Source organism: Sapajus apella, unplaced genomic scaffold, assembly GCF_009761245.1.
Source record: "Sapajus apella isolate SASKATOON/1434 unplaced genomic scaffold, GSC_monkey_1.0 scaffold43, whole genome shotgun sequence".
NCBI lineage: Eukaryota > Metazoa > Chordata > Mammalia > Primates > Cebidae > Sapajus > Sapajus apella.
Window position 1 is genome coordinate 7,422,654 of NW_022436983.1, and position 17,983 is coordinate 7,440,636.

Sequence of the window (17,983 nt, forward strand, 5' to 3'; positions counted from 1 at the left end):
GCCACCATGCCCAGCTGATTTTTTGTATTTTTAGTAGAGACGGGGTTTCACCATGTTGACCAGGATGGTCTCGATCTCTTGACCTCGTGATCCACCCGCCTTGGCCTCCCAAAGTGCTGGGATTACAGGCTTGAGCCACCGCGCCCGGCCCTATTTCTTTTTCTTTACAGGTAAAATTGAAAGAGTTGCTAACAGGCTCCCTTTCTCTTCTGCCTCCTTCCATTCTCTTAGGAACTCTGTTAGGCATTTGTCCCCACTACTCCACTTGCTGTTACAATCACCAGACCTCTGCGTTGGCAGATGGAATGTTCCATTCTCAGTCCTCATCTTATCCAACCCATCAGGAGTTCTGGACACAGCTGGTCACTTCTTCCTTGAAGCAATTTCTTTACTTGGCCGAAGGGCCACCCCTCTCTTGGTTCTCCAGATACCTTTCTTCCTGCCTCAGTTTTGGAGTCATCTGGGACAGAGTCCTCTAATTCCTGTTCTGCCTGCGTTCGTTTGCCAGGCGACCTCATCCAGTCCAGTGCTCTAAATACCTTCTCTGGCCTTCTCTAGAAATTTCTTTGAAATTTCTAGGCCAGCCTCTTTGTTGAGTTCCAGATTCATATAAAGCTGTCTACGTAATATATTCATTTGGATGTCTATAGTCAGGTACCTTAAAACTTCAGCGTGTCCAAAGTAAACTCTAGTTCCCCCACGACATGCACATGTACACAGACCATGGTTGCTTCTCTTGTGATCTTCAACATTTTGTTAACCAGGATTATTGCAGTTGCATGAATCTTCCTTGTCTCTTCTCTCTCACCACAGCCAATCAGCAGGCGCATGTCAGTTTCATCACCAGAATATATCCAGAGCACCTGTAATCCTGTCCTACTGCCACCCCTGTACCACCATCCTGCCTCTCCTGGAGGATGCAGTGGGTCCCCTCTCGTCCATCTGCCTCCACCCTTGTCACCTAGGGTTCACTATCTTCCTTGTAGTCACCAGAGTGATTCTCTTGATGACAGGTCAGATTGTATATTTCTGTTAGATCTTGCTGGTAGCTCCATGTTTCACTCAGAGTAAAGGCCAGCAGCCTCCAGGGTCTTGTGTGAGCAGGTCCCTGTTTACATCTCTAGTCTCATCTCCTCCCCTTATTTTTCCCAACTTCCTCACCTTGCCTAACTGACGTCTTTGCTGTTCTTTGAACACACCTAGTATGTTTTTAACTCAGCGCTTTTGCATTTTGCAGGTTCCTCTATCCAGTAGGGCTCCTCCTCCGCAATATTTGCATGCCTCATTTTCCTCAGGTCTCTCCTCCACTGTCACCTTGTAAGCAAGTCCTTTCCTGACCGCCTTCTACCAAGCACCTCAGGTGGGCTAGGCCTAGAGACTGTGAAGTGACGGCAGATTCCCATTCCCTTCAGTGTGGTGCTCCTGAGTTCTTAATAACTTGGCTAGGCTTAGAAGAGATGATCTCCAAAGATTGTCTAGCTTGAAAAACTTGTGATTACACGATTCTGGAAAATGTTCTAGCCTCTGAATATAACGGTTTAATTAAGAAGGAGAGAGGATCATATACTCCAGACAGACTTCCAAGGATCTAACCTGGTGATATGTCTAGTAATGAACTTTTTTTCAGTTTAGAATCATGAGAAATTAGAATTTACAACTACTTTCCTAAAATGTAGTATTGGCTACTCCAACACAATTTTAAACATTGTGTTTTCTGTAAACTGAGTTGTTATGTATATGCAGCTAAACACAAAATCCCAGTTCCTTGTGGACATCCTTGTCTTTTGCGTTCGTGTGTGTATCCTCACTCCCTGGGATATTGCCTGGTATGTAGCTGGTACTCTGTAAATACTTGTTGAATGAATAGCTGAATGAAATGGATTCATATCCCATCCAACTCTATCAATGAAGTATATAAAGTAGAAGTAACTTACTGTTCATCATAATCTCCCTTATGTTTTAGGTGGTAAGAGAAATAACTTGAATCATACAAATTGTTCACCAAGTAGCTGGTTTCCCAGGCTTCACTTCCATGCTTCTGCTTCCATGTGCTTTCTAGGTCCTAAAGAAGAGGAAGAGAAGCCTTCGGCCTCAGCACTTGAGCAGCCGACCATCCTCCAGGAAGTGGCCAGTCAGGAGGTGCCTCCAGAACTAGCAACCCCTGCCCATACCTGGGAGCCACAACCAGAACCAGACGAGCGAGTAGAAGCAGCGGATTGTGAGGTGAACGATTTGGGGGAAGAGGAGGAGGAAGAGGAGGAGGATGAAGAAGAAGAAGAAGAAGAAGATGATGATGAGTTGGAAGAAGAGGGGGAAGAAGAAACCAGCATGCCAAATGAAAGTTCTGTGAAAGAGCCAGAAATACGGTGTGATGAGAAGCCAGAAGATTTATTAGAGGAACCAAAAACGATTTCGGAAGAAACTCTTGAAGACTCCTCAGAGGTAACATCTGCCGCACAAATCCCCAGAACTAAAGAAGAGGCCAATGGTGATGTATTTGAAGCGTTTATGTTTCCGTGTCAGCATTGTGAAAGGAAGTTTACAACCAAACAAGGGCTTGAGCGTCACATGCATATCCATATATCCACGGTCAATCATGCTTTCAAATGCAAGTACTGTGGGAAAGCCTTTGGCACACAGATTAACCGGCGGCGCCATGAGCGGCGCCATGAAGCAGGGTTAAAGCGAAAGCCCAGCCTAACACTACAGCAGTCAGAGGACCTGGCTGATGGCAAAGCACCTGCAGAAAACGTTGCTTCAAAAGATGAATCGAGTCCTCCCAATCTTGGGCAAGACTGTCTGATCATAAATTCAGAGAAGCCTTCCCAAGACACAGTAAATTCTTCTGTTGTAGAAGAGAATGGGGAAGTTAAAGAACTTCATCCGTGCAAATATTGTAAAAAGGTTTTTGGAACTCACACTAATATGAGACGGCATCAGCGTAGAGTTCACGAGCGCCATCTGATTCCCAAAGGTGTGCGGCGAAAAGGAAGCCTTGAAGAGCCCCAGCCTCCAGCAGAACAGGCCCAGGCCACCCAGAATGTCTATGTACCAAGCACAGAGCCAGAGGAGGAAGGCGAAGCAGATGACGTGTACATCATGGACATTTCTAGCAATATCTCTGAAAACTTAAATTACTATATTGATGGTAAAATTCAAACTAATAACAGCACTAGTAACTGTGATGTGATTGAGATGGAGTCCACTTCGGCCGATTTGTATGGTATAAATTGTCTGCTCACTCCAGTTACAGTGGAAATTACTCAAAATATAAAGACCACACAGGTCTCTGTAACAGAAGATCTTCCTAAAGAACCTTCAGGCAGCACAAATAATGAGGCCAAGAAGCGGAGAACCGCGAGTCCACCTGCACTGCCCAAAATTAAGGCTGAAACAGATTCTGACCCCATGGCCCCCTCCTGCTCCTTAAGTCTTCCTCTTAGCATATCAACAACGGAGGCAGTGTCTTTCCATAAAGAGAAAAGTGTTTATTTGTCATCAAAGCTCAAGCAACTTCTTCAAACTCAAGATAAACTAACTCCTCCTCCGGGGATTTCAGCAACTGAAATAGCTAAATTAGGTCCTGTTTGTGTGTCTGCTCCTGCATCAATGTTGCCTGTGACCTCAAGTAGGTTTAAGAGGCGGACCAGCTCTCCTCCCAGTTCCCCACAGCACAGCCCTGCCCTTCGTGACTTTGGAAAGCCAAGTGATGGGAAAGCAGTGTGGACCGATGCAGTTCTGACTTCCAAAAAGTCCAAATTAGACAGTCATAGCGACTCACCAGCATGGAGTTTGTCTGGGAGAGATGAGAGAGAAACTGTGAGCCCTCCATGCTTTGATGAATATAAAATGTCTAAAGAGTGGACAGCCAGTTCTGCTTTTAGCAGTGTGTGCAACCAGCAGCCATTGGATTTATCCAGTGGTGTCAAACAGAAGGCTGAGGGTACAGGCAAGACTCCGGTCCAGTGGGAATCTGTCTTAGATCTCAGTGTGCATAAAAAGCCTTGTAGTGATTCAGAAGGCAAGGAATTCAAAGAAAATCATACAGTGCAGCCTACTTGTAGTGCTGTAAAGAAAAAGAAACCAACCACTTGCATGCTACAGAAGGTTCTTCTCAATGAATATAATGGCATCGATTTACCTGTAGAAAACCCTGCAGATGTGACTAGGAGCCCAAGTCCTTGTAAATCCCTAGAAGCTCAGCCAGATCCTGACCTTGGTCCGGACTCTGGTTTCCCTGCCCCTACTGTCGAGTCCCCACCTGATGTTTGTCCTTCATCACCTGCCCTGCAGACACCCTCACTTACTTCTGGTCGGCTGCCTCCTCTCTTGATTCCCACAGATCCCTCCTCCCCTCCACCCTGTCCCCCGGTATTAACTGTTGCCACTCCGCCCCCTCCCCTCCTTCCTACCGTACCTCTTCCAGCCCCCTCTTCCAGCGCATCTCCACATCCATGCCCCTCTCCACTCTCAAATGCCACCGCACAGTCCCCACTTCCAATCCTGTCCCCAACAGTGTCCCCCTCTCCCTCTCCCATTCCTCCCGTGGAGCCTCTGACGTCTGCTGCCTCACCCGGGCCTCCAACGCTTTCTTCTTCCTCCTCTTCATCTTCTTCCTCCTCTTCGTTCTCTTCTTCATCTTCCTCCTCTTCTCCTTCTCCACCTCCTCTCTCCGCGATATCATCTGTTGTTTCCTCTGGTGATAATCTGGAGGCTTCTCTCCCCATGATGTCTTTCAAACAGGAGGAATTGGAGAATGAAGGTCTGAAACCCAGGGAAGAGCCCCAGTCTGCTGCTGAACAGGATGTTGTTGTTCAGGAAACATTCAACAAAAACTTTGTTTGCAATGTCTGTGAATCACCTTTTCTTTCCATTAAAGATCTAACCAAACATTTATCTATTCATGCTGAAGAATGGCCCTTCAAATGTGAATTTTGTGTGCAGCTCTTTAAGGATAAAACGGACTTGTCAGAACATCGCTTCTTGCTTCACGGAGTTGGGAATATCTTTGTGTGTTCTGTTTGTAAAAAAGAATTTGCTTTCTTGTGCAATTTGCAGCAGCACCAGCGAGATCTCCACCCAGATAAGGTGTGCACACATCATGAGTTTGAAAGTGGGACTCTGAGGCCCCAAAACTTTACAGATCCCAGCAAGGCCCATGTAGAGCATATGCAGAGCTTGCCAGAAGATCCTTTAGAAACTTCTAAAGAGGAAGAGGAGTTAAACGATTCCTCCGAAGAGCTTTACACGACTATAAAAATAATGGCTTCTGGAATAAAGACGAAAGATCCAGATGTTCGACTGGGCCTCAATCAGCATTACCCAAGCTTTAAACCACCTCCATTTCAGTACCATCACCGAAACCCCATGGGGATTGGTGTGACGGCCACAAATTTCACTACACACAATATTCCACAGACTTTTACTACTGCCATCCGCTGCACAAAGTGTGGAAAAGGTGTCGACAACATGCCTGAGCTGCACAAACATATCCTGGCGTGTGCTTCTGCAAGTGACAAGAAGAGATATACGCCTAAGAAAAATCCGGTACCGTTAAAACAAACTGTGCAACCCAAAAATGGCGTGGTGGTTTTAGATAACTCTGGGAAAAATGCCTTCCGACGAATGGGACAGCCCAAAAGGCTAAACTTTAGTGTTGAGCTCAGCAAAATGTCGTCGAATAAACTCAAATTAAATGCATTGAAGAAAAAAAATCAGCTTGTACAGAAAGCAATCCTTCAGAAAAACAAATCTGCAAAGCAGAAGGCTGACTTGAAAAATGCTTGTGAGTCATCCTCTCACATCTGCCCTTACTGTAATCGAGAGTTCACTTACATTGGAAGCCTGAATAAACATGCTGCTTTCAGCTGTCCCAAAAAACCCCTTTCTCCTCCCAAAAAAAAAGTTTCTCATTCATCTAAGAAAGGTGGACACTCATCACCTGCAGGTAGTGACAAAAACAACAGCAACCACCGCAGACGGACAGCGGATGCGGAGATTAAAATGCAAAGCACGCAGACTCCTTTGGGCAAGACCAGAGCCCGCAGCTCAGGCCCCACCCAAGTCCCGCTCCCCTCCTCATCCTTCAGGTCCAAGCAGAATGTCAAGTTTGCAGCTTCAGTGAAATCCAAAAAACCAAGCTCCTCCTCTTTAAGGAACTCCAGCCCGATAAGAATGGCCAAAATAACTCATGTTGAGGGGAAAAAACCCAAAGCTGTGGCCAAGAATCATTCTGCTCAGCTTTCCAGCAAAACATCGCGGAGCCTGCACGTGAGGGTACAGAAAAGCAAAGCTGTTTTACAAAGCAAATCAGCCTTGGCGAGTAAGAAAAGAACAGACCGGTTCAATATAAAATCTAGAGAGCGGAGTGGGGGGCCAGTCACCCGAAGCCTTCAGCTGGCAGCCGCTGCTGACTCGAGTGAGAGCAAGAGAGAGGACGGCAGCGCCAAGCAGGAGCTGAAGGACTTCAGGTGAGCTCGAGCTGGTGGGAGGGAAGGGCCAGGAAGGCGGCAGTATCCTTGCCTACGGCTGTTTTTTGGTTTCTTGTTGCTTTTTTTTTTTTTTTTCTTTTCCTGTAAAATTTTGACCTAAACACTTAAAGGAAATAGCTGTTGCATAAGTTACAGGCATGAGGGGTCACAGCTTTGGATGCCTTAGAGATGAATAAATAGTTTTAATTTCAGACTTAGGACTGACAAAGTGGTGCCACTTCTTTAATGTGGCCTGGTGTACTTGAATTTAAAACTATAGAAAAGCTCTCAAAAGTACTCTGTAAGAAAAGATGAAATCCTCTCAAACTTCCTTCATATCTTGGGTAATAGCTCAGTGTCATGTGTCTTATTTCCTGATCATAGATCATTTCTTAGGTGAAGATGGGTCACAAGTTCATTAGAAGACCATGTTACAGTCTTGTTTAATATTTCTGTGACTTCAATATAGATATAGTAACTGAGACTTTTTCATTGCCAGTGTTTAAATTTTAACAGTTTAGGCCGGGCGCGGTGGCTTATGCCTGTAGTCCCAGCACTTTGGGAGGCCAAGGCGGGTGGATCACCTGAGGTCAGGAGTTCAAGACCAGCCTGGCCAACGTGGCGAAACCGCATCTCTTTATATATATATATATATAAAATAAATTGTTGCATTGGTAAAAACAAAACATAGTCCTTTAAAAGGCCTTATTCCCTGTTCCCCACCTCCTGAGCTCAGCCATAGGACAGTAAACAAGTCAGGTTCTGGATGGGAGGCAGAGTAGGAGAGACGTGCTGGGAACTCTGGACAAGACCCTTGTGGCTCTTTCAGGCCTGTGTGATACCCAGCCTTATTTGTCAATGCCTTTGTGTCCCTGGTCATAATGGAAGGATTCGTCCTAGATTTGAAGTGACCTTACTGCTTTATTGCACGTGCTTCCTATGTTAAGAACTGTTCTCAGTGACAGATGAAGAGAGATGACAGTGGTAAATTGATAATATTGGATTCTCACTTTCTCCTTTTCCAAAGTGGTTGTGCATTCTTGGAATTCTTGCTATTTCTGAATAATGCCTATAGGTCAGTCTCGTGTGAAATTACTCTTATCAGATAGCATTTCTACAGAATACTTTTAAATCCTGTCTTTTCGGAGTATGCCACCTGACCTGACTCTAGGGTTCCATGGCTATAGCTTTGGTGTCTGAAAATTCTCTGGTGTTTTAAGCAAGCAGAATTAGGGATAAGTGTGGGCGTGACTGCCGTTTTGGAGAGGTCATGAGGACACGCGTGCCATTAGCCCTGCATAATTAATCAGGTAGAATTTTTAATGCTGGCTTGCCTTAAATCACAGCTAAAGAGAGAAGACTCATTAGCCAAGGCTGATTTGAATGATTTACTGTAGGATTAATGGTTCAGATTTTTAGAAAGCTACTTCATAAATGTTTTAAGTATTTAGTTGCTATAGGTCTGACCAATGATCGGTCTCTGACCACAGCGCATGCATAGGCAGCATCTTGGAGGTTAGTGCTGGTGAAAATAAGCACCTATGTTTTCAGCTGTCAAAGCTGCTTGCCTTTAGTCATTGAATTGTGCACCTGTTTGCACTTAGTCTGTTCTGGAGGTGCTGCACCAACAGGACATGATCAAATTGAGTCCTTTTCAAGTTGCTTATGTCTTCAGCAACCACTATGTGCCTTCATTTTCACAGATTGTACTATAAAATGCCTCCCAGGTGGTTGATGCTTTAGGGTGTACACTGTTTCTATCCCTTTTTGTTTTCAGTATTATCTAAAAGAAACACTTGTTTTGTACTGGGTCCTACTTACACAGTTCAAGGTTAAAGTAGATTTGAAAAAATTGCGTTCTGTAAGGAAAAGCTGTCAGGGTGACTATAGATTTATGAAGTTCATTCAAATAGCCTCTACGCAGTGTCTTTTAAAGAACCCTTAAGGCTACAAACGTGCCTTAAAAATTCTGTCTCTTCTTTGCTCCAGTTAATTGTCATTATTTTGCTTTGTTTGATAATTAACAGAGGGTTACCTTGCTGGAGTTGACATTTGGCCTAAAAGGAAGCACAGAAGAATCAGATAAGAAAGAAAACATTGGTATTGTTCTAACTGTAGACAGTAATGACAGGCATTGGTGGCAATTCTTCCTCCTCTGTGTGAAGTGCTGGAACTGTGCTGTGGACAGACACATCTACAGGTCAGGAATGTGATCCAGGGGTCCACTTACCAAGTGGCCATAAACCTGTGAAGTGTTCTAGGGAATTGGAAGACAGATGCTCATCAAGATTTAGTTTGACTATCTGGACACAAAAGTGGACGTTTCTTCCAAGTATTTGTTTTGGTCTTAGTACTTTGTAGTGAATTTAGTACAAAACTGGGATTCCTAAACTCAGACCTGGGGAATGTGATGATTGTCATTATACGTCCTGCCCAGGGCTGTTACAGAAGCAGGCCTCGTCCTCAGTGCATATTTGTTGTATTGCACTGATAAGGAGTTGTTTGAACTACAGTCGTCTTCCTGTTTAAGTATAGTTCTACTTCTAAATTTTGTGTAGGGAGGATTCCTAACCCGAGGAATCATCACATCTATTGTATGTTGAGGAATACTCACTTTGACTCTGTTTGCAGCCTGCTTTACTTACATTGGGTAGGCAGGGACTTACTACAAAACAGGCAAGCACATCCTTGTCCTGTGTATTTCCTTACAACAGATTGTGATTAGGAGCTAGTTTTCAATACTCAGATATTTTACATTTGAATGCCACTTTAGGATTCCACAGTTTTTCAAGTATATGCTTGCAGTCAGCCATGTGATTTTTCCCATGAGTTTTCTACTAAACACTGAGGGTCATTTTCTGGAACACAAGCCATAGTGCCAGACAGGGTGTAAAAAAGCCATGTGCTCCAAACATTTTTCTTAGGACAAAACACAGGCAACCAGCCATGCCACTGTCATTCAGGCTCTCCTGCTGCAGCTCTTAATACAGTGATCCACCCCAACCCCGCACTGTGGCTTTCTGTAGTGCTAAGTTTAAATCTGTTGCTAAGGGTTCATTTCCAAGGGCTCCCATAAAGCAGAAAGGGAAGGAAAGAGGTATATTCTCTACTCACTTCCTAAAACCTTTCACCTTGGTAAACCCCAAGGTGGTGGTATGTTCTTTAACGCTCCTTTTAGAGCCACTTTTTCCTTTTCGAACCGAGTTCCCATTGCAGCCAGTCAAGAAAACTTAAAGGTAGAGAAGCAAAATGAAATGCAAGTTTTTTCTTTTACCATGAATTGATTAAAAAAATAAAGTGCTCATTTCTCACGTCTCCATCTCTGCTGTACCCCTTGGAAATTCGTGTAGTTCCTTGCAGGGTATGTCTTCTGAGTAGGATGCTCCTTCCTAAATGCCTTCAGTCATTTATGTGTTGGTGTCTGAATAACATTTGTCTTATGGTCTGTTCACCTTTTTCTTTAACATGGGCAATTCATGTAAGGTTATGTTATGTTGTCATTTATCTTCAGTTTTCTTATTTTCTAGGAACTTCCTGTAGAAAAGCCCCCAAAACAAAACAAACCTTAATTGACTAAAAGGTATTGCATGCTCAACTTAGGATAAGCACTACGGCAAAGGATACGAAATCTACCAAGCTTGCAAGACCAGTTGAAGCTGACTCAAAAATCCTAACATACAACTGATTGCCGGCAGGCTTAGAGTCAGGCATCTGCTGCTTCGGTGGGGCCCAACGCGCATGCTGGGCTCCTGGGTGATTGAGATCCAAAGAGAAGGGCACTGTAAGACAGGCCAGATGAACTGGCGCCTCGTCACGGGACTGGTACCTCAGATCTGAGCATGGCCCTTATTTTTGGCATGTAGCAGAGAAAGGAATGATTTGAACCTAACCTTGCAAAGCAAGTTCTCTGTTTTAGCAGTAGTTTGTTGTAGGTTTCAGGGATGACAAATTTGGATGCACTCATTTAAAACGTTTTGGTCACATAATCAGCTCTTGATGCCTTTCTTTTAAATTAATTGTAGACAGAGAGAGGCATTTAGCTGATCTCTTACCCTGGTATTTTTTGGGTTTTTTTGTTTTTTTAAATCACAAGTAGATTGCCAGCATAATGGAGAGGAAACCAGTTTGGATATGGACTCTTTTTTAATGCCTATTCTGGTGTTGTGTTTGTATATCCGAATGGACATTATCCTCTCAGATTCTTATCTGGCACTAATTTATAACTATTATCAGAGACTGTGTAGCAATATATCAATGCACAGGTGCATCCCAGGCCTGCATAGATGTATGTCTGCATGTAAGTATAAATGAATTTGCATACCAGGTTTTACACTTCCATCTCTGATAGAGATTAAAAACAAATTGGCCTCTTCTTTAAGTATATTAATACCATTTCTCCTTGCATTTTTATGCCTCCCTCTAAATTAATGACTGAGTTGGTGGAAAACGGCTAGGTTTTATTCATACTGTTTTTTTGTTCTCAACTTCAAAAGTAATCTACCTCTTAAAAATTTGTAGTTTAATATTTGTTTGGTGAATTTGTGCCACTTTAATCCTTCCACTATCATTCCCATTTTGTTACATTTCTGTTATGGGGACTTTATGTTGAAATATTGTATAAAGCATTTGTAGCAGTTTAAAAATAAAATATTTAAAATTATTTAAATTGTTTTGGACGCTTCAATTGTATTATATGTGATTTACATTTCACTTTTTTTTGTTGGCGTTGTTAACCCGGAGAGTGCTCCTGTACTGAAGTTTGCTGTTAGTTATTTTATTGCTTCTTTTTGGAGAGTGCTATAAAAGACTATTCTAATGAAACATTAAAATTTACAATTTGACATACAAAAAAGGGTTGTCCGTTGATTTTAACCAATGTAGCCTTGAGACAGAGAGAGATTCGTGATAGATAGACAAGAGTGGTGTTTGCTGTTTTTCCCTCCCAGCATTGAAATCATTGGGGCTTGTCAGATGTGTTTAAAAAAAGATTTTTTGTGCTGTTGCTGCAAACACTTAATAACTAGGGGAGAATTTAATGCATTTTATATCACTGTAACCAATAAAAAACTTTGTAAACATCTGTGAAAGGACTGCATTTTGTACATAATTGGGAGCAGTTAGGGGGGAGAACAGGGTGTGTGGAGGACTGTTGAAAGCCCGCACTCTGCAAGTGCGGCATCTACTCAGCTCACCTGGCATCTGTTCACTTGTTTCTATTTGACGGTAACTGAATATGTGCTTATTCCAGTTGGAATTCTCTGTAGAGGGTGGCCATGTAGTCAGACAACAGTGCCGAGAAGTACCTTGTGAACTCACTTGGGTAAGAGTAAAATATAAAATAATTTCATTGTTGGGGTGTAGCATCCTCTGTGCTTCCTGACAGTTTATTCTAGTTTGTGGATTGATGTTTATTTCTATGGATCTCCAAAGAATGAAACCAAAAAGTTGTGACATACTCAGTTTATATGAAATTGCTGGGGCTTTTTAAAATTAAAAATGGCTGACCATAAGCGGTTTCCTGTAGTTCATCATCATAGCACTTTGGTAACCACATCTGTCTGTCACTCCTTTTCGGGGAATGGTGGCGAAGGGATAGCCAGCCTCCCTTGGCCAGACTCTGGCATATGACATTCCTCCCTTAGACACGGAGGAGAGAGGTTGGTAGGAATCTGGAAGTGGTCTTCAATAATAGTAGTTTTAAACAGATGAGTACTGAATATACAGCAGTGCCCTGTGAGGAGTTAACATTGTGAGAAAGAGCAAGGTCTTGGGGGAGAATTGGGTTTCCATCCTAACCCATCTGCCTCCGTTCATCCCTTCCCTGCGCCTTCAGAAGTAAACAGGCCTCCAACAAGTGCCCTCAATGGCTTTGTCTTCGGTGTTTTAGCCTTGGGCGAGTTCTTTTACGTTCTGGATCACAGTTCCCAATCTGCAAATTGTGCAGAGTAGTGGCCTGGCTGGTTCCTGAGTGCTCCTTCTAGGAGATCTTTTTCCTGGTTCCAGATGCTGTCAGACACAAGCACTGGACTAAAAGGGTGGGGCAATGGCTAGGTCTCGACAGTATCCCCGGCCCTGCCAGCAGCACCTGGAACGTGACAGGGACCCGGATGGTTACTGGAGGAGTCACCAAGGAGCCACGTCATACTCGTCTCTCCAAGGGAGAAGCTGCCCTGTTCGGGTTGTGTTGGCTCCTTTATTATAGATAAAAACATTTTCTTTAAAAACGAAAAGCTAATTAAAGCCTTCTGTCCCTGTTACCATTGACACATTTGGTAGTGCTTCTAGTGAATGCCGTGCTAGGCTGGCTGTCTTAACTTGGCTGTTAAAAGTACTTTATAAGATCAACTTAATTCATTGAGTACTTAGTGTATGCCTGGCTGTGTTCTAGGTGCTTAAGGATACAGCACTGAACAAAATGGACAAAAATCCTGACCTATATGGGGCTTATTTTTTCATAGTGGCTTTTTCCCCCATTTTATATTTCATATTCCACACCTCGCTGTCACAATTCCCCAAAGGCTAGGTGGTCAAGGAGATGCTTCTAGCTTAATATCTGAGTGCCAATCTCTAGATGACCGCAGGCTTTTAATACTTAAAATGACTCTACTAAAATTATAGCTCACTTAATGCATTTGATATTTTATTCATGTGGATTTTGATTTGATATTGAACCTCGCTTTGAATATATTGACTTAAATCCATAAAAAGAATCATAAAGGGCAATTTACCTTGAAAGTGGATTAGAGCACAGGCAGATGAGAAAAGCGTTGACTCGGATATAAAGGCCACATTTCAAGTGCTTCAAAAACGAGGCTGATAGTTACAGAAAATAGCTTGTCGTTCCCCATCAGCCTTTATAGGCCCAGCCGCCGTGGCCTCTGTCCCGTCTGATGGCACCACCCCTGCAGCTGCCACCTCAGGCAGCCTTGGTGAAGGTTCTGGTAAAGCACTGCTATTGGAACTGCTACTGAGCGGATGTTCCAGGGCCTTGGAGGTGTGGACAGGCCAGTTTGCTAGACTTAACAAAACGGGGAGCCGCAAGCCCTGCCCTCCAACACCATGGGTTCCACACTTCACCTGGGGAGCTGGTCAAAACCACTAGTTCCAAGGCCCTACAAGTGGACTTTCCAATTAGTCCATTTAGGGCTGGGGCCTGCCTGGGTAATATGTACTTTAAGGACCCCAGGTAAATTCAAGGCACAGGATAATTTCTGGATTTAATATGGGAAAAATAACCTAAGCGTGGCTCTCAGTTGCTACAGGACTGTGTGTTCTTTAGGCCTTGCAGTGCCTGATGTGCTCCTTACAAGCCTGCAAAGTGGGCGCTGCTGTTTTCCCATTCTTCCTAAGGCTGGGCAGGCCTGCATCTGGGGTTGAGGCATCAGGGTTATTCTGAAGCCGTGTGCACTTGGTGTGAAGAAGAGGTGGTAGGCCTTGAGGGTGAGGGCACCACAGGCCTATTGTGTACCTTCTTTCTGGCTTATGTTGATTCCAAGGCCCAAGCCCCATTGGGCCCTGCCCTTCTGGGGGCTTGACCTTTCCTGAAGGGTTTGCCTCATAAGCAGGACCTTGAATACACAGTATCATGGGATAAAAGGAATAAAGGTCCAGATGGGTGGGAATGATGACATTCATGTGACCATTAAGATTTTAGACAAAACATCTAATGTCAAAATAGAAGTTGAAGAAGGTTTGAGGTTTGAGTGGGTGCCACGTAGGGAAAAAAGTGCAAAACTGCTTCTTGATGGTGCCACAGATCTGTGCTGCAGCCCTGAGGCCCCAGGGCCAATCTTTGCTGCCACCTACACAGGGTCACGCCACTTTCTCCCTCCCCACCTTCTGCCCTTGTGCTGCTTCCTCTGAGTGGTCATGGAAATGACCTAACACTTTACAGTGGATTCAGTGTGGCTTTCCAACACTTGCTGTGTGCTGGGTACTTCACTGAGCATCTACAAAACAAGTCTTGGCAATGACAGCCTGCGGTTGGTGCCACTTACCAATGGAGAAACAGATTTGGGGAAAAGGACTTTGTTCCAAGGGCACACAACTCCCAAGGTGGCAAGTTGGGATTTGAACTCCAAGCTACACTGTAGTCCATTTTTATAGGTAGGTTTTTTTAAAAAATAAAAATTTATTTCTTCTAAATGTAGAAAACAGGCCACAATACTTTCTCCATAAAAGCTTTTCCAGCATTAGTGAGCAAGTAGAACAGTCATTTGTGGGCAAGGAGATCTTCCCGGTGCAGTGAGACACTATTAGGAGTTGCTCCCGGAGCGATTTGCCTTTAGTTTCCCCCTCACTGTGGAATACGTTACCCCTATCACAGACCAATCAGATCAGGTCCATCAAGCTGGCTGTATAGAGCCATCTGCTTCACCAACAGCAATGTGACTGTTTACCAGAAGCCAAGCTCATTATAGTAATACCCTTTGATTTTGGAGATGATTCTAAAGGTCCTGGGATGATCAGGCATCTCCTCAGATAACAGCAGAGAACCTTGACCTGCTGGGCATGAACCCAAAAAGAAAGTTGGTCTAGGATGTCTCCCCACTTCACCAAACAGTGTGTTTGTTACATGCAAAACAAAGAGGTATTTGCTTTCTACCCAAACGTTACTTTTAAAGTTTAGAATTAGAACCTGGAGGGGGTGTATATAGGTTTCATTTAGTTTTCTGGATTAAGAATAAGAATTGAGAAAACCATCATGACTCTAAATTACTTGCAGTTGCAGAAATTACATCCAATTGTGAGTCATTAAAAGGCACCAGAAATACTTTGATTAGAATAAACTTGTCGACCTGTTGTGGGTAATAAGGTTTGTACATGCTTGCATTCCTACCTCCCGTCTGCCAGCTGGATTTCCTTTCAGCTCTTTTTTAAAATAGAAATTTAGGTGGACATTCTAGAGAACATCAACGTTTTATGGAAGACATTGGCGCCTAAATGTGCCTTCCTATGTCCAACTAATAAACCATGGCAGGAAGTCAGCAGAAGAAGCCATGTTTCTGAGCATCCTTTCATCGGTGCCAGCTGAGTTGCTTCGTGAGGGGAGAGAGAACTGGAGTGTCATTTCAGCAACCACAGAAAGCTACAGGTGGATTTTAAAGTCCAGTTTATGTTCTGATTCAGAACTGATTTAAGCTAAGAATATTTCCTTACCCATGTTTTAACGAACAGGAGCCTATGACGTAATATGGAATCCTACTTGGATATCTACTGAATCTTAGCATTAAATCTAAATGTACATTTGAAATAGGACTCACTTTTAAAATAAAAGACCTGGAATTTGTTGCCCAGGTAAGTTTACGAAAGGGCATTCAGGCCTTAGGAGACAGTGGTGGCAATTTAAATTTTTAAACTTCAAAGCAATTTCAATATACAGCAGTTGAATTTGTCTTAGTATTATTGCCCCAAAATCCATGTAATATTTTTTTACTGGAATGAAGTTATTTAAAACTCATGGATTCAGTTTTCCTTGCAGTAACATTCTCTTCTCACTTGCTTTTTATAATCACATCCAATCCTTGCCAACCCAGCTAGAGTTTAGAACACTTTCAGATGGCTTCTATTTCCAAGCTATTATTGGACTTGTGAATTCAGGCACATTCTCCTGTTGTGATTCAGTTAGCCGTTCAGAAAACATCTTTCTACAGCCCATCTGGATCATCAAGGTGTCGGGCTATAGATCTGAAGGACACTGTCCTCGGACTCTTAAGAGGACCCTTGGCGTGTAGCTAACCACCATGGAGGGAGTTGAGGATGTGCCTGGAGTGTCAATGGCCTTTTCAACGCATGGGACGCTTTTCTGAGTGCTTTATATTTTGCGCTCTCCCACCACCTGACAGAGATGCTATTCTCATTTACAGATAGATGAACCAAGTCTGAGAGAGGCAACATCACTTGAATTATGTTCCACAGCTACAAGTGGGGACCCCAAACCCAGCCATCTGATTCCAGAGCTAAGTTCAACTCCAACTAAAACCCAACTGCCCTTGGGTTTTAGAGAGACTTGAATGTACCTGTTGTGTCCCCTACATGACATGCTGATGGCCAGAGAGGAGTTTTGTTGTGCAGACTGTGTGTAGGACCGCAAGAAAAACATGGGCATTGAATGCCTACCCATCTGGGTGTTCCTTACCTGGATACTGTTAGTTACTGAGAGGCAGGGCACACTGCTGGCAGAGTGCCAGCTTCCTGGTCTGCAGTGAAGCTCTCTGCCGCCTACCTGCCATGTGCCGTGCACATTAGAGGAGGCGGCACGTGTTCCCAGTGAGGATCCAGTGGCCGATGGCTGTGGTGGCCTGGTGGTGACTACGGACACTTAACCAGCATCAGGTGCTCAAGTCCTCACAAAAACAGACCTAGGGAGGCACCGCTGAGGAAACCTCCAGGTTTAGTAGCCCGCTCTGGGTGGAAACGGGCAGCATGTGGTGAACTTGGATGATGGTGATCACGGAAGAACTTGGAGAGGCTGTTGCAGAAACGACTCACTTCTCAAAAGCCCTGAAAGAGAAAGTCCTTCGTGGAAACTGAGAAACATGTTTCTATTCATTTCATGAGTGGGTGGTTCTATCCTTCAGTGAGGCTAGAGCTTTTGTGAGAATTTTTAGAACACTCCTGAAGGCTCCTAGAATGATCTATTCTCGGCCTAGGCAAGTGCAGAGCGGTTGAGCCACAGCTCATGGAGAGTAGAGAGCAGGGACGCCCAATCTTTTGGCTTCTTTGACCCACGATGGAAAAATTATCTTAGGCCATGCACAACATACAGTAACACTGACGATAGCTAATGAGCTAAAAAAAAAAAACGCAAAAAAACTTTAATGTTTTCAGAAAGTTTATGAATTTGTGTTGGGCTGCATGTTGGGCAAGCTTGGTACCTGGGCTCTGGACGTGCATTCTCCTGGGATCCTGGAGCCTTTCTCCGTCTGAGACCAGGGCCCCTTGTGGTAGCAATGCAAGTCGAGACAGAGCTTCAGTTTAGCCTGGCCTGCCGTGATTACATAAGAATGGAAATACAAAGTTCAGAATTTCCCGAAGGCCACTTGCATTCCACAAAAAGAGATGGTGAGGCGCAGGCCAGCACTAGCCTGGGTTGAGGTTCTACTGTGATTTCATGACAGGCAGCGGAATGTAGGTAAGGGCATCAGCTCTGGACCTGGAAGTCTGATCAGCTGGCACCTCCTCCAAGAAGCCTTTCCTGACCACCGATCTGCCGCACTGCCCGGTCCCTTATCCCTCTTCTTGTTGTGCTTCACTGTTGAAGACCCTCAAGCCTTCCGTACTTTCTGTTGGGGACTCGTGAGGTTTGTTTGCTCTATGGTCTCTCCCTTCTTGGATGAGAGTTCTACCCAGGCAGGAACTTTTTCTTCACTGCTGCATTCCCAGCATCTGTTAAAATAACGGAGCCTGGCATGTAGTAGTTGCTCAATAAATATTTGTTGAATGAATAAAATATTTGAATTGTGGCTTTATCATGTATGGTTCCATAAGCTTAACCTGTGCAAGCTACTCAG

The 17,983-nt window shown here is 44.0% G+C and overlaps 1 protein-coding gene across 11 annotated transcripts in view; it reads left to right on the forward strand.

Moving 5' to 3' along the window:
* PRDM2 (PR/SET domain 2) overlaps positions 1-17,983 on the forward strand; it is a 118,874-nt gene that overhangs the window by 75,940 nt on the left and 24,951 nt on the right. For 7 of the 11 annotated variants that reach the window (XM_032300456.1, XM_032300461.1, XM_032300454.1 and 4 more), the window contains one exon: positions 2,060-6,470. The exons of 1 other annotated variant lie outside the window; for it this stretch is intronic. In XM_032300456.1, the coding sequence (XP_032156347.1) occupies positions 2,060-6,470 (4,411 nt within the window). Of the gene's footprint in view, positions 1-2,059; positions 6,471-9,997; positions 11,551-16,336; positions 17,286-17,983 lie in introns of those variants that run through there. 3 more of the 11 variants (XM_032300458.1, XM_032300464.1, XM_032300459.1) reach the window with 2 other exon arrangements.